The sequence below is a fragment of the Urocitellus parryii genome, chromosome 2 (assembly GCF_045843805.1).
Source record: "Urocitellus parryii isolate mUroPar1 chromosome 2, mUroPar1.hap1, whole genome shotgun sequence".
Taxonomy (NCBI): domain Eukaryota; kingdom Metazoa; phylum Chordata; class Mammalia; order Rodentia; family Sciuridae; genus Urocitellus; species Urocitellus parryii.
Genome location: NC_135532.1, coordinates 44868033 through 44891773, shown reverse-complemented (window position 1 = coordinate 44891773; position 23741 = coordinate 44868033). Strand labels below are relative to the sequence as shown.

General features: G+C 37.1%; 1 protein-coding gene across 2 annotated transcripts in view; it reads left to right on the top strand.

Annotated features, from left to right (window-relative positions):
• The window catches only part of Epsti1 (epithelial stromal interaction 1), a 90475-nt gene that overhangs the window by 47484 nt on the left and 19250 nt on the right, over nucleotides 1-23741 (top strand). Inside the window, exons 7-10 of one of the 2 annotated variants that reach the window (XM_077795202.1) lie at nucleotides 7396-7489; nucleotides 13428-13460; nucleotides 15364-15447; nucleotides 20041-20214. In XM_077795202.1, the coding sequence (XP_077651328.1) occupies nucleotides 7396-7489; nucleotides 13428-13460; nucleotides 15364-15447; nucleotides 20041-20214 (385 nt within the window). The remainder of the gene's footprint in view (nucleotides 1-7395; nucleotides 7490-13427; nucleotides 13461-15363; nucleotides 15448-20040; nucleotides 20215-23741) is intronic. The other variant, XM_077795203.1, reaches the window with a different exon arrangement.

The following is a 23741-nucleotide window of genomic DNA, read 5'->3' as shown; positions in this document are numbered from 1 at the left end:
AACAAATGTCATGAGATCTAAAATCATGAGCAGGGAGTAGGCCAAAATGTCCCTAGTTGAGTACAAGTTAAAGAATGGTGACTAACATCTACACAATCAATCTCTGACAGGGTGCATTGTCCAAGAAAAATGGGAACCAAAAGGAGAATACTTTTACATTGATAAGAATTGCCATTTTGTGTTGCCAAACATGCTATGCTAAGCAACTACTGATGAGTACAGAGGCAGGGCTTTCCCATGGGAGAAGTATTTCTTACTCGTAGAGTCTCAGGGTTAAATGGAGTTGATTTGGTCATTGCCCATATAGCCTGACTCATAACATCCTATTTTCATATAATATTCACATATCACTTTTGTGGTTAATGATTTAAAGCTTTAAAGACCAGTTAAACCAGGAGAAAGTATTGTTTAAAGTATATGAGATAGTTTGGTTACTATGAGTAAGTGCAAATTCTAGTTCTCCCAGAGTTACTACTCACATTTATGTTTTGTTTTATATGTCTTATTTTTGTGATCTCTTAAGTAGAGAATTGTGCATTTGCCAGTAGATTTTCTCCCACCCTCTTACTTCCCTAGGCTCCATGTGTGCTTATAAGTATGTGAATGTCTTGTGTTCACACTCAGTTATACGAAACTGACTCAGGCAAAATAATACCTCTTCAGATTGCCTTATAACCCATAGTACTAAGACCATAGCAGAGGCTTGGGAAATACCTGTTGTCTGTGTTGAATACATACATGTGGGAATATAAGAGTGACTGCTAACTCTCCTGAACCTCGTGGTGGCAAAGTTCAAGTTTGTGAAGCTGTTGCAAAGTGTGGGTGGAATGCAGGGCTAGACAGCGCTTGCATAGACAGTTCCTAAGACACACTGAGATTTTGTTTCCAAATGTGTTATATAACATGAATTATTCATAGGTCTGAATCATGTGGACCTAAGATAATTATGCATATTAAATATCCATCTGTATTACTATAGTAGTTCTTAAGATCACCAGGGGTGCTTTTAAAAAACAGATTCCCAGATTCCACTCTAGACAGGCTACAAAGTCAAAGACTTGAGTCCAGTAATTTCTCAGAAGCACCATCAACGAGGCTCGAGGCTCCTGTAGCCAGCACCACACAGGTCTTCTCACTGGCATTTTGGAAACTATTATGGCATCTGCCAAGTCTTGCCCTAGTAAACACCACCCAAGTGTGTGTGCTTTTTCTCTTTGAGAAATATTTCAAATATACAGGAAATATGTATCAACCACCAAGGGCATATTATTAAGATTCTACTTTTATTTGCTTAATTTTTAAAAAGAAATTGAACAGTAGAGACTGTTAAGTTTTATCCTTTCCCCTTACCCTTTCTTCCTCCTGTTTTCCATAGCAGTAACCACTATCCTGGAATTGTCAGTGGCCTTCAGCCAAAAACACCAGGGACACACCTGTAATTGAACAAGTTGGGTTTATTGTCACAGCAAAGTAAATGCATACCATAGGGAACAGTGGGTTATCTCAGTAAGAAAGTGTTAGAACCTATTATAAGATTTGGGCTTGGGTTGGGTAATTTTGCAAAGGACCTAGGGAAACAGAGGTTGCCTTGGATTGGATTGAATGCTATCAGATAGTGGAGACAATTTTATGATTAAGTATCTTGCTAAATTTCATCGATAGAACAGACTAGAATGAGGGTAAAGTTGTAAGTTGTAAAGTTGTAAGAAGTAGCAGTTATTCGCTCTGTTAGAGGGATGGATGTTTGTAATATGTGGATTGCATGATGACCTTGTGTGAATTTATGTCCAACAGTAGAACAAGTCTTAACTTTGTAGGGTTCAGTAATAACACTGAACTCTAGATCAATTCCTGGATGTCAGAAGCTCTTCCTCTTCCTTCTCACAATTTAAGGTTTTCTAATTTTACTATCTGTGTATGAATTCACAACTGCTGGGTTTTTATAATATTACTGTATCATGATTTTCACAATTGTTTTTATTTCTTTACAGAATTGTTTTGAGACACAACTACATTGATTCATGATATAAATTAACCCATTCCCTTCTTCCATCCCTTTTCTTCCTCCCACTTTTTTACCTTCCATCTTCTTCTTTCTCTCTCTCTCCCCCGAGGCTCTTACAAATAGTGCTGCATTACGTGTCCTTTCTAGATTCTCCTTATCTACCTGTGCCAGAGTTTCTCTAGTGTAAACATTTAGACTTTGTGCACATACTCAGCTCCACCAGGTATTGCCAAGTTGCTCTCCACAGCAGTGAGACCAATTTGCTCTTCTATCAGCAATTCCTAAGAGGACCAGTTCTGCCAAACACCCTCTGTAGTATGAGACAAGGTTTTCATACTTTTTAATTTTTTTCTTGCCAATTTGGCAGATGTGTAATGGTGTCTTGTTTTAATTTCCATATTCCCAATTATTAGTGAGATTGACCATCTTTTCTCATGGGTATTCTCATGAGAAGCAGTCAGGCACAGTGGCTGCACGTATGGTCTCTAGAGCCAGGCTGCCTGTGTCTGAGCCCAGGTTTTGACAGTTACTAGCTGTATGACCTTGAGCAAGTTACTTCTAGGAACTGGAGATGACAATGGAATTCTTGCAAGGTTGTCATAGAAGGAATGTATATAAAGTTTTTTAGTGTGGCCCGACACATAATAAATACTATATGTGCCCTGAGCTGTTGCTCTTCTAATTGTTGTTGTTAATCATTTTTCCTATATGAAGTGTGTGTTTCTATTTTTTGCCCAATTTTCTATTGGGCTGTTTGTGTAATTTGATTTGTTAGCATTCTTTATATATTTTGCACATTTACTCTTTTTATTATTTTTTTCCTTGGCTATAAATATTTTTCATGGTTCATTTTTTTCATCTTATGTGTAGTACTTGCTTTTCTTATATTAACAGAAAGATGTAGAGTTATAAACTCTAAATGAAGTGCTATACCTTAGTATGAGGCATAAATATGAAATATTGTCTGATACCCTTCTCTCTCCAACTGTTAGATGATGGACATAAAACTGCAAAGCCACTATTTCTCTGCCCTTTCTTTAATAATAGAATTCAGCCTTGCTTATTCTTTATTTTTAAATAAACATAAAGCATATATAGTTAAAAATGCATTGTCAACAGTGCCAACCCAAACAGGCAGAAACAAAATCAGCCTGTCAGAATTAGGAGGACTTTGAGGGCACATCTGAAAAGTAGATGTTTTCTTTTTCTTCTTTTTTTTTTAGTACCGGGAATTGAACTTAGGGGCACTTGGCTACTGAGCCATATCCCCAGCCCTATTTTATATTTTATTTAGAGACAGGGTCTCTAAATGAGTTGCTTAGAGCCTTACTGTTGCTGAGGCTGGCTTTGAATTCTTGATCCTCCTGCCTCAGCCTCCTGAGTGGCTGGGATTACAGATGTGTGCCACTGCACCCAGCAAGTAGATGTTTTCTTTGGTGTGTTTGTATTTGATCACACAGCATTGGCCCTCAGTGTTCCAATTTTTTTTTAATTAGTTGCCAAATCATTTCACATTAAAAATTTCAGCATGTTGTTATGACAGTGAAAACTGGAACATCTGGCATGCTGGCCTGGGCTCCCATGGACAACAACAGTCTGGAGCTAAGAAGTAGCTGATCCCTTTATGTGGAAGCTCACTCTCTAGTTTGTCAAAATCCCTGACACACTCTCTGGCCTCTATCATTGACCTCAGTGGCAATTGTCATTTATCACCAGGTCTGAGCTCCTGTTTCCCTCACTCATTTGTCTGAGCCCTGTAGTCATTTGAGTTTGTGTGGAAGCTAACAGAAGGTGAGGGAAAGTAGCACTGCTCCATTTACTCCCCAGCAACATAAAAAGTACCAGGAGAGACGTTTGTTAGTTATTTTTCAACAGGAGTACCTTCCCCATTATGACTGTTTATAATTGTAATTTAACATTTTGATAAGAATATCCTTATATATCCTTATAATTTGTAGTTGGCAGATATGGGAAACTAGGTAGGGAAAGTTGCTTAATACCTTGTAGCCCTGATATTAGTCTCTTGACTCATCAACTTCTACGTGTCCATGTTAATTTTTGTTCTTTTTTTTAGCACATTATTTTTAAATTGTATATGGACACAATGCCTTTAGTTATTTATTTTTATGTGGTGCTAAGGATTGAACCCAGTGCCTCACATGTCCTAGGTGAGTGTTCTACCACTGAACTACAACTCTAGGTCCAACATTTTTTTTTTTGACTATTGAAAATCCCAGTTTTCTAATTCTCAAATCAAATAAATACAGAAATTGTCTTTTGCAATTCTGGGCTATTCAAAGGTAAACTTCACTCTCTGTGGCCTTTCCTAGTTATTTTTTTGGTCATTTTATTGGGGTCAAATTTTGTTACTGATGACTCTTCATTGATAGATTTTAAATATTCCATCATACTACAATATAACAAGCCATTTTCTTGTCCTTCCCTAATTTTTTCAAAGTGAATTTCCTCAAAACCCTACCTATCTTCTTCAATCTAGACAAAGTTTTAGTGATTTTAGGATAAATTAATGCTAATTTTTATACTATGGGTCTAGGTAGTTCCTAGATATGAAACACAGACATCTCAAGGATGAGTAATCTCCCCCCCCTTTCCCAGCATTCCCTTTTCATCCTAAAGTTCTGAAATGACTGAGAAGCCAAATGGAATCCTTGAAAATTCTTTTTCCTATTCTTCAGCTCTTCTTGTCTAAGAAGACATAAGAATGTACTTTTGGAAGTGAGAAATTATTCTCTTTACATATTTATTTATGTTGTATTTTCAGGATAAGCTAATTGCTGTCTTAAACAGGCCCCAAAATATATAGTGTTTGAGTGTTATCTGTGGTTTTTATCTTGCTCATTTAAGATATGAGTGAACAGGTTTGAGATTAGGCTCCCTCCCATCAGGTACTTAAGTACAAAAATGGACAGAAACTCTACCAACTTCACTATATAATCTCCAAAGTTCATCTATAAGTTAACCCTTTTCACACAAGCATTTGGCCAAAATGTATGGAAGCATGTACCTGGGAAATTTAAAATAAACTCCAGTCCTGGAAATGGCGTGCATATCTCATCTCACATTCATTGGACAAGATTCAAGTATATTGCCAATCTTTGCTGTCAGGGAGGCTAGGAAATACTGTAACGGAGTATGACCAGGATAAGAGGAGAACGTAAGTTTTGGTGAATGTTTAGCATCCCTGCTGCAGCTGTGAGATATTGAGGAGAAGCAATCCTGATGAAACTTTAGGAATAAGCCATAGGAATCATCCCAAGAACAAGCAGGAAGGATCCTTGAAGATCAAAGTTGGACCTGTAAACTAAATCTCCAAAACCAGTCTAACCAGTTGCTCTGTGGAGAGTAAAAGAAGTCCTTTATTCATGCATGGGTCAGAGTGATAAAGTATGAGAGGACCAACCACCTGCAATAGATAGCAGGAACACCAAGGGAAAGCTGGCTCAGGGTGCCCAGAGTTTAGATTCTTAGTCTAGTTGGATTTCCCCTCAAGGCCATTTTCCTGTGTTTGTTCTTCAACAAGGTTATTTTATTTTTAGAACTGATGACCACAGTTACCTACAGGGATCCCAATTCAGTTTAGTATATGGGAATTCTATTATCTACCAGGCACTGTGCCAATAGTAGAAAAACACCACTTAGCTTAGTAACTCAAGGCTTTCCTTGTTTGTATTGTTCATTGCTTGGAAATAATCCACATCCTCCTTAGTCCCCTATTTATATTTCTATGTCAGTCCCAGGTCTGTCACCATGCTTTACTCTTGCAGTCTGGGTGGGACAGTGTGGCTGGTGGCCCTGCACCCACCCAGTTTGTGCTTGGCATTAGCAGGAAAGAAGCAGTGGGCAGTGCACAGTGAGCCCCTGTCAGTCAACGAGGTCTGCAGTTCCTTCCATAGCACTGAGTTTCTTTGTCCCTACTTTTTCCCCTGTCTGCACTCCACTAACAATATTCAAAAATCTCATCCAAACTTCTGGCAACTCTTCTTTTTACACTTTTGACTGATGACTTCCTAAAACTCCAGACAGTGGGGTGGCTTCCAGGCTGTGTGACTTCATTAGTCTCCTTGTCTTAATCTGGGTGAGATAAGTAATCCTAGATAAATGGAAGGCCTGTGTGTCTCAACTGCGGAAGTCTTACACTTCTCAGGGTTTGTGTTTTGTTTCACTTTTAGATCCTTCTTTCCAGCAACCCGCTAAGCTGATTTAAATGCCAGGTTCTACCTAAGGAATTGTTCAATGGGGGTATTGGTATCTGTCTTTTTAAAAAATTTCTAATTCCTCTTGTTGATTCCCCCACCCCGCACTGGATGATATTGGTTCTTACTGAACCCCTTGTGTTTCGTGCTCACTTCCTAAGTACTTGGTGACTCTGATCTTAGCAGTACAGAAACAGCAGGACATCAGGAAGGAGATGGGAGCAGGCTGCAAGAGTCTACCACAATATAAATCAGGCCTCAATGAGGTGTTTGGTTATAAATGTGGAATAAGAGGTTAAAAAAATCCCATAAATTACATGGGAAAAGGACAAGGGAGTAGAAAATAACCCAAACAGAATGGAGCAGTCATTACAGAAAGGAATGGGAACTAATTTTAATGGTCTGTGACTGACATTAGGTGAGAGGAGAAATCGGGGTGGTGGCTTGGATTAAAGGAAAAACAAAGAACTTCTCATTAATAAGAAGAAATTTCTCACTAAAGAAATTTCTAGGTCAACCTTTCAGAGCTCTAAGGAAATGTCAGAAATGCAGGCCAGAATCAGCATCACTTTTTAACCTCTGCGGATGGAAGTTCTCTGCATGCCTTGACTCAAATGCACATCTGAGTGTGTGTCTGGAGACAGAGGGTTCATTTCTACTTTCAGAATCTCAATAGATGGGAAAGAGCTGCTGAAATAGAGGGTACATATATCCTGTAGGTAGTCAAAGCCATGAGGAAGATGGGGAGAAAGACTCCTGGTGGGTGAAGGGCTTAACGTAAGAATGGTGTGAAATGAGGTGTTGTAGGGGATTCATGTTGCACAGTGCCATACTGGAGTTTGGTGTTTGACTTAAAATGTTCACATAGGAAATTAGGCCCTGTACTGTGGAGTCTGAGAGAGTGTCATCTCCACATCAGTAACACAGAGTGGGAAAAATGAAATCATAGGTTCGCATTTCACAAACCTATTTTTCTATTTTTCAAACTAATGTTCTTCAAGAATGCAGTTTTGTTTTGATTTTAGACTGTAACTTGCTCTCCACCTAACCTTTTGTTTTCCCTGGGATACTTTCAGTCATCTCCCAATGAAAGTCTAGGTTAGTATCCAAAGCCACAATAAACAACAGGATCTCTATTTTTATGAAGGCACTAACACCTATTTGTGTTTCTGGTAGCACAACTGCTGCATTCTTGAGCAAACTGGATGCAGAGTTGCCAAACAGAAGTGCCTGCCAAACTGCTCCTCGTGACCTGCAGTTCTCTACACAGGTAAGTAGAACATCAGGTGGAGTGCTGTTTGGCATCTTCCAAAGAACTGTATAGAGACTGTGGTTAAGGTCATTGAGTGACGGGGACAGCATAGAACTCTGGAAGTAAAGGCAGATGGCCTGATCTGAAACTTTGACCTCAACTGCTCAATGAGCTAAAAAATCATGCAGATATTTATTACCTACACAACGGTCATCTGTAAAGTCATTGTCCTCGCCCAGTCATCACCCATCTTTCCCTCAAATTCTTATGTCAACTTAAAGTCTACTGTGTGCACAGAGCACTCTAGTAGAATGAGGGAGAAAAACAGTCAGAAAGCACCATTGCTTGGTCAGGAAGAAGCATTTGTGTCAGACTGTGTGTGTAGGGACATTTCCTAGTAAAGGGACACCTGAGCTGATGTTTTAAAGGTGAGTTAGTAAAGCCAAGAATCACTCCAGGTATCAGAGTTAATTAAGACACAGAAGCAAAAACAGGTATAAAGGCAAGAAAAAAAGCATGGCTCATTTGGGGAAGAAGAGGAGGAGCTGCAGAGGAGAAGGGAACTAGAAGGCTGCAGAAGCAATCAGGAGCCATAAGAGGCTTTGCTCAATTAGGGTACCAGTAGCTACTTGTGTGGGAGAGTTTATCCTATAGAGTCTCAAGGGCATCCATGGCCCATGGGCACAAAATATTAATAGCACCACCCAGACATTGAGGCATTTAGAAATCCCCACACAAGAAGCTGATGGAGTTGCTGGTAGAAAACCCCCTGAAGATGTTTGTATGCCACGTTGGAGGACTTGCACCTCATTCTGTGAGTACAGAAATGTTGTAAACCAGGAGGGCTCAAGGTCAGATTTAAGAGTTTTGACTGCATCACGCTGATAACTGTGTAGAGGATGGATCTAAAGGAATAGAGAGAGAAGGAAGTCGCTAAGGCTTCTGCCCCAGTCTGGGTGAGGAGTGATGAAGATGTCAACTAGGACAGCAGGTGAAGGGATGCAAAGGAAAGGAAAGAGAGCTTAGAAGATGAAAGCAGCTAGGGCTTGGTTATTGACCAGCTAATCAGGGATAAGAAAATAAATGTCACTAAGGATGCCCCTGGAAAGGAAAATATGGATATAAGTTTCAAAAAGTCTTAATATTGATCTGCCCCAAACCTGGAAAACTTATGTCATTAGAGAAACTTGATCTTCATCTTCCCCCATCCCCATCCCTTTCTCATTAGGAACCATGTTTTAGAATGTTACGAGGACATTATGACACCTTAGAAAAAGTTCATGGTACTCCTTCCTACAAAGTTTTATGTGTCCCCTCCTCCTGCCACTGTCTCTGATGTGGTGTTTCAAAGTCTAAATTTGCCAGTGTGGCTCTTCCATGAGTCATATCAATTGAAATCCCTCATTTCTGTCCCCTCATTGCAGGATCTGGGGAAAGAATTGAGAAGCTGTAGGTAATGGGGTTAAATCATGTGTAGATGACACTCTTCGTCATCTATCTGGATATCCTTGTGGCTGAAAGGGAGTGGAGGGTGACAGGAGTTGGGGGGCTCTACCAGCTGGGGTTTTGTTTGCCAGGGTGGTTTTGCTTTCTGTTTGAGAGCTTCTGAATCCTGTGCTTTGCAACACCTGGCAGAACTGCGTGAGCTTGCTCTATTGATCTTGGCTTATTTCTTCAATTTAACAAGATCATCCTGAATTTTAATATTATCATCCAAAGCATTAGCAGTGCTCCCAGAGCTGCATATTCTGTGGATTGATTAGTGCATTTGTCACACAATCCTCAGAGCTATCAATGGAAAATATAGAGCAGGATTGGCCCCAGGATGGTTCCTTATGAACTGCTTGCAATAGCTGCTCTCATTTTGACACCAAACTATTAATAAGTTTTTGGTGTTCAATATATTTAGCTGACTTTTTACCCATATTTTACTCTTCTTATTCTGTCTAATCCATATGCATAGAATTCTTCTGAGAATGCTTTGTGGAACCATTTCTAATGCTTTAGGAAAATCAAATATGTACATTGCACTTCTGTGAAGAGCATTTCTTCTCTGTTAAAAGAGGGCACTTGGGGTTTGCCTTAGCTGTGGTTAATGTATAGTGTGGAAAATGTGTGATTCCCATCTCTATGGGATATGAGTAGCTGGGAGGATTTGCTTTTCTTTTTGCTAATTTTAATTATACTACCTAACACAATTTTTCTGAGAAAATTTTTCTTCTTAAGACATGAATTGCTATGAAAATACTTTGTATACAACCAGAAATATAAAAAATTGTGCTCTATATGCATAGTATGAATTATAATGCATTCTGCTATCATATATTTAAAAAATTAATAAAATAAAAAAATTCTTTTTTTTATTTAAATGTGGATCTGACATTGGCAGATGGGAGTTTAATTAATACTATATTGTTATGTTGATGAAAAAGTCCTTCAAGTTTAGGACTTCAGACCACAGGTATTTACAGAGCTCACTTACATGCGTATTGATGGACTTCTCTGTATTGTGTGTGTGTGAGGGGCAGAAGATCATACCTTCCTCAGTCATCATCACTGAATATTTCCAGTTGCATAATAAATGGTTTCCAATTCCTGGGTTGTATCTTCTTTTTCTTCTACAAAGAATAGCCATTTCTTCTTTTTTTTTTTTTAATGTATCTTCTTGTTCCACTTCCCCAGATCATTGAGTGGCTCCCTATATCTTCAAGGATAAGATCAAAATGCCTTAGCTTATATATCTGCTTTCTACTCTCTGTCCCTCCTCTTGTCCCTGTCTTGCCTCTCCTTTTCTCCCTCCTTCATTACCTACCTGCTTCTTGATATATTCTCATTCCCTCCCTCCCTATCCCTCCCCCTCCGCCGCCTGCTTCTCCTCAGTCTTCTAGGGCCTGGAGGACTGGCCTCCAGTCTAGATCTTTGCTCCTTTAAATGTGGTCCTTGGACCAGTCACATGGCCATCACCTGAGAACTTATGGAAATACAAACAAATCATAGGCCCCACTCTAGACCCCTGAGTCAGAACCTGCATTTTTAACACCATCCATGGGTGATCTGGGTGCACATTAGTGTTTCAGAGACTGTCCTGTACTCATGCTCTCATACTGCCCTGCACACTCTATGCAATTTGGTTATTTTAATTCATGTGTCATGTATTCTTTCTTTCAAGATTGCAAATGACACTCAAATATCTATGTCCCTCTTGCACCCCTTTGATTCTACTTCTCCTCCAATACTTCAGACTCTTTGTATTTCCTATTGCTGTATAACTAATTATCACAAACTTAGTGATTTAATTCAACATAAATTTATTCACTTTAATTTCTGGGGCCCAGAAATTTGGAATGAGTCTTAGGGTGCTAACTAAAATCAAGTGGTTAGCAGAGTACCTGCTGGTGGCTTCTTCTGGGGCATCTGTTCCTTGCCTCTCTTGGTGTCAGGCATTCCTTGGCTTCTTGTCCCATGGCTTCAATGCTCTAATCTCTGCTTCTGCTTCATGTCATCTTCTCTCTATTCTTTGACCTTTTGTCTTCCTGCTATAAGGATCATATTGATTACACTGGGTCCATCAGGACAATCCAAGCCCATCTCCCCATCCCAAGATCTTTAATTTCTACAGAATCCCTTTTGCCTGGGAACATCTTTGGGAGGTAGCATTATTTATCCCACCTCACTCTCCTAGTTGTTTCTTTTGTTATTTGGTGCTCAGTGTCTATGAACATGTAAATTGCTATCTCTGATCCATTTTAAACCTTATTAATTCATTTTTTTCTTCTCATTCTCCCAGTGTAATTTTTCAGTATTTCATGATTTCCCTTTTCTTGCTACCTGGCCAGTTAGTATATTCTGGTTACATTTTCTTTCTTTTGAACTTTTTAAGTGTTTTCCTTTATTTTTTACATTTTCTTAGTTTCCTTTGCATATCTGACTGTCTTTGGCTTTTGTGACTTTTCAATCGATTGAAATTTCTGTAAGATTTTTCATTTTATGCCAGATAGCTTGTCAATTCTGCCCTCCCCTCCCAGTTGGGTTCCTCTTACCACCCCCTCTAAACTGCATTGGTTTTTCTATAGTGCTGCTACACAGATATTATTTTGGGACTTTCCCTGAACATAATGGTCCTCAGTCTCCTCTGCACAGTGGACTAACCTGGGGAGCTTTAAAAATTGCCGCTGCCTGGGTCTCACCCCCAGGGATCCTGCCATATTGTGGTCTAGGTCTCAGGATTTTGAAAAGCTCCCCAGGTGGTTCTAAAGTGCAGCCAAGGTTGAGAATCACTGCCTTGAAGCCATCCTGGGAATTTCTTTTATTGCTTTCTTATCTTGAATCTTCCAATTTCTGGACCTCATTTCTTTTATTTTCCTGCTTTATTTCCTTGTTTTGGTGGAACATATTATTTAGTAGCTTCCCCAGAGAAGATGTATGGAAGGCAAACATGTTCAGGTCCTTCCATATCTGAAATTATCTTTATTGAGCCCTTATATTTTGCTTGAAATTTAACTGGTAACTCTTCCAATTTGGAAGTAATTTTCCCTCAGAATTTTGAAGACATTACTCTTCTAGTTTTGGAGAAGGAAAGGTTGGTTCATGAGAACTCCAAGTTCAGCTGAATTTTAGCTCTTATATGAGGGTTTCTCTCTGCTTCTCCTGAAAATATGTTAATATCTCCATTTATTTTTCTGATACTCTGTAATGATGTAGCTTAGTCTGGGGGGTCTTTAAAAATTCACTTTCAATCTAGAAATTAATCAGTAGTTCTAGATGATTTGTGTTTTTTCTTCGATTTATTAACCTTCATTTTCTCTTTATGGAATTCCGATAATTCAAATTCCAGACCACCTGGATTTTATACTATCTCTTCATCTTCTGTGTCTTCACAGATTTTCACCTGTGAATACAGATGTCTCTTGGGTTTTGAAGATAGAGTTTGTGTTCATTTTCTCCTCTCTTCAGGGTAATTTCTGGGAGAAGAAAAGAACAAAACTCTGCTTACTCCGTCTTGAGAATGTAACAGTTATCATGGGCTGCCTTGTGCCCCCATCTCAGTTTATATGTTTGAGGGCTAACCCCCAGCATCTCAGAATGTGACCTTATTTGGAGATTGGATCTTCATATAGGTAATTAAATTAAAATGAGTCCATTAGGGTAGATTCTAATGAGGATGAAAGGGATCCTTATAAAAAGAGCTAGTTGGACCTAGAGACATGCATAAAAAGAACATGATGTGGAGAGACAGGGTAAAGATGGCCATCTACAAGTCAAGGAGAAAGGCCTGGAACAGATAGATCCTCCCCTCACAGAAGCAATCAACCTGAAGAAACCTCGATTTTTTATTTCTATCCTCCAGAGTCATGAGATAGTAAATTTTTGATCTTTAAGATACAAGTCTGTGGCACTTTGTTCTGGAAGCCCTAGCAAACTCTCTCGAGTGCTGTCTTGCTGGCTCTCTCTCTTTCCCTAGCAAACTCTTACAGTGTTAATTTCCATTTATTGCTTTGGTGGTATTTTCCATTCTTAGTCTGATTCCTACTTATTTTTTTAAACACAGCTTAGTTTCACCCACTTGGAGAAGATGTCCTTGATCTAGTTTAATTAAATGTTTTCCTGTATTGTGACAGTATAGTATTACAGTACTGAAATGCTTGCTCTCTTTGTCTGACTTCCACAGGAGGCTCTAACTGCTTGAGGCCCCAGGATTGTGTCTTGATACAGTGCTTGCAGATGAGACACTTAAATATTGTTTATTGAATAAATGTATCATCAGCATAGCTTTGGGGGAAGATGAGCAAAATGTATTTTGTTGAATGACAAAAGTTGAGCATAAATATTATATTAAATGAATATTTAATGCTAGAAAAATTTTGTTGATATAGTAACTTAGACATTTCTGGTATTAAGAACTAAGAAAAATAGAGATCAAAAGTTTTTTCTCTCCCCTCTTATTATTTTTGAACAGAAACTTCCTGCCCTGCCTACAGATTACAGCTGGGTAAGCATGCATTAAGACTGCAAGTGACTTTAAACACTCCATATCTAAAGGCACCATGTGACTTCCTAGTTTCTGTGGCCTTTTAAATGATACCTTTTATGTCTAATAACCATTATATTTCTCAATAAAAAACTAGGACCCATATTCTGATATAAGAACAAAGCAGTAAGTTTAAAAGGAAGGTATTCAAATAGAATTTCAATTCTTTGCTTAAGTCATAATATTTACTTTAATGATATATAATACTCTGGTTTTGAATTTCCTAAACAGAAACTGTCTTCTTCCCTCAGTTTCCTTTCTTGCCTGCTTGCCGAATCTTATGTAAAATATTTGCGATGAAGATTCACCTTCTGTAATATAAAAAAGAAGGGGTCATCAGAGAGCTACTCCCTACCTTCAGTAGCTTTTCACAGTCCCCTTGTGTTTGCATATGGATAAAAGACAATCATAGTTTGTAGTTTTACCTATCTGATGTAGTAGACTTTGGAGATATGAGGGATTTCTGAACACATGGAGCTCCTCTATTCTCATTGGTATTCCTGGAGATGGTACAATTCCAAAAGCTTCTCTCTCTCACTGGAAAGTGGTTCTTACTGTTTGATGATATATGGGTTTTTATAGTGACAGGAATGGGAGAATGAACTAAGAAGTGCTTGAGAAAAATTACAGTAAGGAAAAAGGGGGAAACAGCCTACATGAACTTTATGGATTATTAGTTCAGAGAACGAGGCCTGAAATATGTAGCTTGATGCCATGGTGCTGCTGGGAGTTTTATGAGAAGAGTAGAATTTCCTAAGGATTGGATTTTAGGCTGGCCTCTCTGCCTTTCAGGAGCTGGGCCTACAAATCAATGTGAGGGAGAAGAAGTACATGACAAATGAATAGAATACAGATGTTCTTGATGGGGTTATATCCCAATAAACCCACCCTAAGTTGAAAATATCACAAGATTGAAAATTCATTTAATACTTCTGTTCCATTGAACAGCCTAGCTTAGCAACACACACAGTGTAGAGTGCCAGTGGTTTATCCTTGTGATCGTGGGTCTGACGGGAGCTGCAGCTCACTGCCCCTGCTAAGCATGTAGAGATAGTATTTTACTGCATATTGCTAGCCTGGGAAAAGATGAAACTTTGAAATACAATTTCTCTAGAATGTGTACTGCTTTTGCACCATTATGGACTTGAAAAATCACAAGTCGAACCATTGTAAATCAGGGACCCTCTGTAATTGAAATCTCATACATTTCAGAATATGTGGTCACTAGATGTGTGGAACCCTGATGTGGTTGGTGGGTCAGAATGACAGAAGGACATCCTACAGCAGGTCCTGGCTCTCCTGAGGCTCCTGTGCTCCAGAACAGGCTTTGCTTTCCCTCTCAGAACTAGAAATGTGCTTCAGGTACAGATTAGGGTTGCAAAAATTCAGAAAAAAAAAGCATCGTTGGAATTATATGGTATCAATTGCCAGTTGACAAATTTAATAGGAGATCATTAATGAGCAGTGGACATGTCATTGATTCTAATGTCAGTGCCACTATTGCCTGTCTCTGATAGGGACTCATCAGCTAGTTGGATATTCTTGAAAATATCTTCAACTTCTACCAGAAGGAATAAATTATGTTGGTTATCTCTGAGGGGAAAATTTTAAAGCTTAATTAAACAAACAGTTAAATCATCCTTTAAAATGTGCTGGATGATTGTGCTTATACTAGCCTTCTTTTTATATATCCCAAGGGATGTCTTCAGATGCATGCATAAATCACTCAATAAGCCAGTGTATGTGGAGAGCTTAGTGTTTGCTCAGTACAGAGGTTGAATTATTAGCACCAGTCCATCGTGAGCAGATTGATGTACTGTGGTGATGTTTTTCCTATGGACTTTTCCCCACTGTATCTTTACAGGCTGGTAACCGAGCTTATAAAGATTCTCTAAGAGAGAAGGAAAACCAACGATTGCAAAAGATAAAAGATGAACAAAAGCAGAAGGTATTTACGAGACCCTACTAGTTATTGCTAATTGTTTGCTTGAAGTAGTGGGTATTTTTTAAGGGCTTCTAAGCAGAAATATTTAGATACATGAAAATTTTGAAAAAATAACACAAGCATCAATAAGAGGTGAATTCTAGGCATATTTTAAGAGTATAGGGATGGATCCTTCTGGTCAACATCATTGGCATACCTAGCCTCCATTGCAGGCTGCGGTGTGCTACACAGCTGGTGATGGCAATTCATGGAAAAGACCATGGAGCAAATGTGGACTTCTGATCTGCAAAATAAAACATAGCCAACATCACTGACATTTTATGTGAAATTATAGATGGTGGCCAAAGAATACTATGATACATAGCAAAGTAGGCATACAGAGTTATGAAACTGGCTTCAGTATTCACCTAAAACAATGCATAAAGATATACTACATATGTACACAAATAATGTGAGGCTTTACAAATAGTTTAAGCAATAAAAATAAGTGAAATAAATTAGATATCTCCAAGTGCTGAAGGGCCCATTCACATCAACCAAATGAAATTTCTCGAATGCAAACGATGGTGGCTCTCACCTTTGATGAATAGGTTCAGAGGGTCAGAAGCTCTTTAGCATGAGATGAGAATGCTGAGGAAGACCAGCCATCAGATGAATAGCGTATTCTCCTGTCCTAATATTCTTCTTGCTATATTGGTGGTTGATAAAAACCTTCTTCTAGAACATCTCTCAAACCTGTTTTTTTCCAATTATACAATTAACTAGAATTCTAACTCTCATTCTGATTTCCTTGGTTGAATTTATTTTTAGTTATGTCATTTGCTTCACAAGGATATTTATTATAGCCATTAGATGTAAAAATCACGTTGTGAAGTAATTTGATCCTTTTAAGTGCCACAGTCGTCCTAATAGTGGTCAACCCCTTCCTCACTCATGTTTCATGAAGCAGGCAGTATAAATGACTTTAGTGATCATATTGTACCTTGTGGGTGGTCATTAAACCATTGAGAAAAATAACATTGAGTTGAAAATTTAGTGATTAAGCTACTATGTAAGTAATAAAGAACAATGAAACATTTTTACCTCTTAGTATTTTTTAGTAAGCGACTATCTTTTTGTTTTGACAATCTCTTCATCTTAAAATCCCCAGTTAAATAAACAGCATTATAGCAAGATTCTAATAATTGTTAAGTAGAAGCTAAATCTGGTGTATATTCATATTGTATTTTCAATAATGTCTGACAAATGATGTGAAATTGTTTGACTCTTAATGTGAGCTTCCAACTTAATATCATGTTCTGAGGTACTTAGTTACTAAGGAGACTGTAGTCAGTTGTAGGCATGATTTCCTCTAAAGGAACTTCTTGTGGATTTTAAGTAGTGTTTTATAAAGTTTGGTTATATATTTGGGACATGAAAACTACTAAAAGTAGAACATTTCACAAGGTGAATACTAAAGACTTTAGAAAATCAGATTTCATTTTCAGATTGAGCTCTTGAACACTGAAAATTAAACATTTTATTTCTTAATCTTGTTTTTAGTCTAGATTTAGACAAATTTTGGGACATATGTGTTTTCTGGTTATTGATTGAACACATTTTTATTACCTCTCCTTTTATCTAGATTATTGGATATGGCTGTCAGTGAAATGAATAAATTTAGTACCTAGATAATTCCTTCTTTAGGGACTTATAACAGTAAAATATATAAGGATATTTACCCATCTGTTCTACTTTATTTTTGCTTCTCCTCCCTCCTTGCTCAATCTGTCATTGGGAAGTATCCACTGAAGGCATTTCCCAATGGGTAGACTCTCTCCTTTCTTATCACTCAGTGATTTACCCTAAGAAAGCAATAATATCATGTTTATGGTAAGGAGAGAGATAAAACAATACATTTGTGTCATTGCAACTATTCCTGTTTATTCATTACTTTCATTCAACAAACATGCATTGAATGCATGCTATGGAGTAATTCAGAGAGAGATAATTTAAATTAAATTAAGGTCTCAATACATTTATTTAGCTCTAGGCATCTCTGACTTTCATGTTCTTCTTGGCCTCTGAGGACAATAGGTTTATCCTTAAGGTTAACCTCTTAGTATTTTAATTTGATTCAGTTCCCTCTTCTAGATATTTATTTAGAATTTTCTTTTTTCCTATCCCTTCTATATATTCTTCTTCACTGACTGTTTTTTTTTTCTTGTCAGTGAGTATGCTCTCTCCTACCATTCTAAAATAAACCAACCAACTCACTCCTTCCTTGATTCTGCTATCCTCAGAGTAACCCCTTCTTCTGTTTTTACAAGGGAGAAGAAAGACAAAATCTTACTGCAACCACTTGTTTATTATGCATTTTATTCTTAATTCCTTATGATCTGGTTCATATTCACAAATGCTTTTACTGAAATTGCTCTCTAAAGGTAAAGTAGCTTCTGAATATACAATTCAGTGGTCTTTTTTGCAATACCTATCTCTCTATAACTCTGTAACACTATGTGATAACCTTTAAAGGTTTCTTTTTCTGACTTAAAAAACAAAACAAAACAAAACTGTGCTCTTCTGGTTGATCTACCTCAGAGTAATCCATCTCAGTATTTGTTCATTCATTCATTCTGTCAACTCGAATTCCTATTATGTGTTGAACTTTGCACAAGATGCTGAAGCTACAATTAAAAACAGAATAAGCTGGGGGTGGCGGGAGGGGGAAATGTTGATCATCAGATACTAAGTTATAGTTAGTTTATTTTAACCTGTGTCACCTGGTTATGAACAGGATGTTGACTATACACACCAGTAGTATACTCTGAATTTCAGAAACATAGAGGAAAAGGACTGAAGTTTCAACCATAAAGAAATGTAAACACTTTAACCATAAAGAAACACTTTAACCATAAAGTGTTTGAGGAGATAGATGTGTTTAGCTTGCTTTAAACATTATATAATGTACACATTCATTAAAATGTCACATGATGCCTTGTTAATGTGCACAATTTTTATGTTCTTTTGTGTCAGTTAAAATTGATTTAATAAAAGAAATAGAAGCCTTCTCCACTTAATAAAGATCATCGATAAAGTAAAATAATAATTTAAAAAAGAACAATATAGACAAGGTCCTGGCCCTCCTGAAATTTACATTTTAATGGAGGAGATAGCAATTAAAATGAGGCAAAGAAAGAAAACATTGCACATTTTGTTTTATAGTGATTCACCTCTGTATAGTAATTAATGTTGTAAGGAAATGAATTATGGGTAGTGATGACTTCAGGGAGCTATAATAATGTTAATTGCCTCTTTCTCTCCTACAACCCTGTTTTTTTTTCAGGCATCTATCCCACTTTGCACAGTCTGTGTGTGAGAGAAAAGGGACTCCATCCCAGCCCTAGGATTCAGTCTCAAGTGGTTCGCAGGAGTTCCTTTCTCCTAGATTGTGATGGGTTCTCCTATGGACATGAACTGTATTGAGACTAAGGCAAAAGTCTTTCAGAATAGATTTTTTATTGATTTCAAGTATTCTGTTCTTTCCATTTAATGATTTTTCAGCTTGATTCCTTTTTTTTTGTCTATTTTCTCATTCTGATATTTCCTGTACCTGTTTTTTGTTTTTGTTGTTATCATTTATGTGGCATTTTCTTTTCTCATTTAATTTTAACCTGTGTCACCTGGTTTAAAATAGATTTCTAGTGACCAAAATGGATGGTTTTCCTTTTATTCAGTTTTATAGTAAAGGTAGATTTGATTTGTTCTTATTTATTATGGTTGCTAGTGTAATTTCACGTTTGTATTCTTGTCGCATAATTTACTTTTCATTAATGATACTTTATTTTTCTGACTCTCTGGTTGCATTTTCTCTGGTTCCATTTATTTATTGCCTCTCTTTCAGTTTTTCTCCCTCCCTTTCTCTGCGACCAGAAATTTTACGGTGTGTGTTTTTGTTTTTAATCTTGCCTAGCCTTTGGTTGTCTCTCTTAATCGGAACATATGCGTATCTCTTCAGTTTTCCTTTTCCCTTTTATGTTTATTCCCCTGCACTGTCCCTGCTTGCCATTCTCGGGACATCTATCAAATGGATTTCAGACATTCCAGATCTCTTCTCCATATCTCTTCATTGTTTCTTATATTTCCTCTCTTCCCTTTTTTTCCTTTTATTCTGGTAGAAGTCCTTAGCTAGGTCATCCTACTCAGTAGATTATTTCAAAACTCTGCCATACTTATTTGGCACCTGTATTGAAAAATCTGTTTACTCACCAAGATAACTGATTTACTTTTTCATAGCAGGGTTCTGCTTTCGGATTACAATATTCTTTCTCATTTCGCCATTGATGGTAACTATACAAACATTAAAGTTTTATATTTAATACACTAACTGTATATTTTTTTGTTTTTCCTTTTAAATTTTTTATTGCCCGTGATTTTGTGCCTCAAATGTTTGGTGATTCTTCTCATGTTTATTTGGACATGTTGCTAAGTGTGGTGAATGGGGAGCTTGTCTTCTGGGTGTGGTAGCTCCTCTTTTTTCCTGTGGCCAGTGGGTTCTAGGGACCTTACCCTTTTCCTCTGAGACCATCTCTCCTGACCCTTTTCCTGCTTACCCAGAGAGTTGTGTCGGTGCTTCCTGCTGTGCAGCAGAAGAGTGGGAGGGGACAGAGCCCACCACCAGGCTGCTGTCAATACAGATCTCCAGTTGGTCACCCCAGCATTCCCTCTGAGAGCTCCTTCAGAAGCACTGCCAACTCAGCTCCAGTTGATCCTACGCATGTGCTTTCCCAGGTAACTTATTCTATCTTCCCTTTACCTTTCAGGAATTTCTTAAAATCTCTGATAGGCTGATTGCACTTATTGATTTTTGCATGGTTATTAATTTTATAGTTGTTTAGAAAGCAAAACACCAAAAAAAAATCAGAAAATATTTTGGGTGACAAAATTTTTGAGGAACCCATAAAAAATTTTAGTAAAAACATTTTATGGGGAATGCATCAAAGCTGTGCTCAGAGAAAGAAAACTAAAACTTTAATCCATTCAGTACTAAAAAAGGAAAGAAATGAATTAAGCATCCAATCCAAGAATTTAGAGAAAGAATATTAAATGATACTGAAGGAAGTAATTATGATAAGAACAGAAATTAATAATAAAACTTGAAGAAATAGCTGTTGTAAAAATCCAGCCACTTACTTTTTGATAAAGTCAAAATAAATCTGCAGGAAGTCTAATTGAGAAGAGATTAGCAAATACACAACATTATAAGTAAAGAACTGGAACCATAGATTTGGAAAAGATTACATATAAATTCCTACAGGTAATGGTGTGCTAATATACTGAAAATCTGGATTATGTGAATTTTTTTTCCAGGAAAATATAACTATAAAATGACTCAAAGAATTAAAATACGCAAAGGCTAATGAAAATACACGATTTGGAAAGTTTTCTGAGAATTACTTTCCCCAGTGGACTGAACTTGGATAATTTTAGAAGCAAGTTCTTTCAAATGTTCAAGAACAGACTTTTTTTTTTTCGTGTGTGCTTTATAAATGTTTCAGACTAAGGAAAAGATGAAACACTTTAGTATTTTATTTAACTATCATCCCCATGATGTTACAGTCTGATAAACGAAGCACATGTGCATGTGTGTGCCCCCCCCTACACACCCCTTGTAGATACATGGTCTCATAAGGACAGAGATTGAGTTCTGAAAGAAAATTCAGCTGGGCATAGTGGCACATGCCTGTAATCCCAGTGGCTCTGAAGGCTGAGGTAGGAGGATCCTGAGTTTAAAGCCAGCTTCAGCAACTAGTGAGACCCTAAGCAACACAGTGAGACCCTGTCTCTAAATAAAATACAAAATAAGGCTGGGGATGTGGTTCAGTGGTCGATTACCCCAGAGTTCAATCCCCAGTAACCTGCCCCCCGCAAAAAAAAAAAAAAAAAAAAAAAAGAAAAAGAAAATTCAATTACTGGAATTTTTCTCTGAAATAGTATTTTACCAAGGCAAAGTAGAGTTTATTCTAGGAATACAAAGATAATTAGCCATCTATAACTTACGATATCTTATCACTGCGATAGGAAAAAAAATTGAGAGAAAAAATGTTTGGCCATCTCTTTAGTAACAAAAAAGACATTGATAAATTTTAACTTTTGTCAAAAAAAAAACCACAAAAAAACACCCATAACACTTCAGTGAACTATGAAAAAAAAGGATATTCTTGACATACATATTTTTCCAAAGCAATAACCAACATTATCTTTAGAGGTTCTAGAACAGTGAAAAACATAAGGTTGTTTGCAATCCCTACATGAATCCGTATTCTGGAAGTTCTAACTTAGTGCTTCTCAAAGGTATTTGATGGGAAACCCTTAATGCAAAGTTATTTGGAGGAAGACTATTAATATTGCCTGGAACAAAGTTTGGAGATTATTTTAGCCAGCTTGATAAGAAACAAAAATTCAAAATCAGTTTTTCAATTGGAATTATATTTATGAACAAGAGCAATTTGCCTGTAAGCCAGGAGAATTAGCTGAGACATGGTAGAAGAAAATGAGTTCAATAAAGGAGACTTGGTTACAAAATGTGTAAAACACACACACACACACACACACACACACACACACACACACACACACACATGAATCAGCTTTCTTAAATACCAGCAAAATTAATTAGAAAAATATAATGGGATAAAAAAGATCCCATCAAAGACCAACTATGTAAAAAATTGCTCAATAGCTGAAAAACAAAAGCTTTCCTAGAATGCATAAAAATCAATTTGAATACAGCAGAGATGGCTAATGCTCCTGAGTGGTAAAACTCAATATTGCAGTAATTATAGTTCTGTCCAAATTAAGGGTGAATTTAATGCAATTCTAATAAAATTTTCAGTGGACCTTGAGTTAGTTTGAAAAATTATTTTTAAATTTTAACCTGGAGAATAATTATGAAATTAAATAAGAAACTCTAGAAAAAATGTGAATCATTTGTGCACTTTTCTGGAGCAAGGACTTACACTAGTAGCTATTAATGTAGACTATTGCAAACTCATCCAGTAATAACTCAAGGGACAAAATAAACTGGAAGTCTCTTTGGCAATATCAAATTCTGAAGTTTCCTCAAAGTTAAAATGTTAGTTCTAAAAGGTATACATTAGTTCTTAGGAAATAAGCAAAGATGTATACAAGATGGATGTACAAGTTTGATCATTTTAAAAATGAGATTAATGGAAACTTTGAAGCAATTTTTCAGTGATAGAGGATTTGAAGTTTTTAAGAGTTGAGAAATCTTTGCAGCAGTTACTACCATATTTTAATGACATGGAAATATGCTCACGTACATGGAAAATAGATTATAAAACAGAGTGCAGACAAATGTTACAACCTACCTCCTTTTCTTATTGCACTTTGTGCAAATTACTTCATTTCTCTAAGCCTCATCTGTTAGAGCTGATAGTGATGTTATTTGCCTCATGACATTGTTTCTAGGATCAAATGAGAGAAAGCATGTAGAATTTATCCTAACGCCTAACACGTGGTAAGCCTGAAAATGTGACCCAAGGTGATAAGAAGTTATAATCTATGTGTGTAAATCAAGAAGAAAATATACTGGCATGTTAAAGGAGCTTATCTCTGTGTGGGGAATTTTATGAGTGATCGTTTTGTTTTTCTTTTTCTTTTTTTTTTTTTTTCCTTTGGTACCAGGGATTCAACCCAATGCTTAACCACTGAGCCACATCCTCAGCCATTTTTTTTTTTTTTTTGTATTTTATTTAGAGACAGGGTCTTGCTGTGTTGCTTAGGGCCTTGCTAAATTGCTGAGGCTGGCTTTGAACTCATGATCATCTTGCCTCGGCCTCCCAAGAGGCTAGGATTACAGGGGTGCACCACTGTACCAGCTATTTTGTTTTTCTTGATAGTTTCTGTAGTAGCTACATTTTTCACACTAAATCAAAAATGACTTTAATGAAAGAGTTTTTTTTTTTTTTAAAGAGGAGAAAGTTGATAGGGATTATTTCTTGGTGGGAGATACAGAACTACACATGTGATTATTGTAGCTGGAGTGCATTTATTTATATTTACATTAAAATGACATATTTGTGCTATTTTTAAAAAAATTTCCTACTTCACCCATTAGTATCTATTTCCTTTGATTTGGCTTGTCTTCTCTTAATTTTTGAGTGTGTTTCCCTGTTTTCTTCTCATTCTTGCTAGCTAAGGTCATCTTTGGGGTTGGGGAGTGTCACTGTGAAGATCCTCAGAACAGGGTTTCTTTAAGGTTTCTCCTTCCCCTAAAAGTTCTTCTGGATTTAACA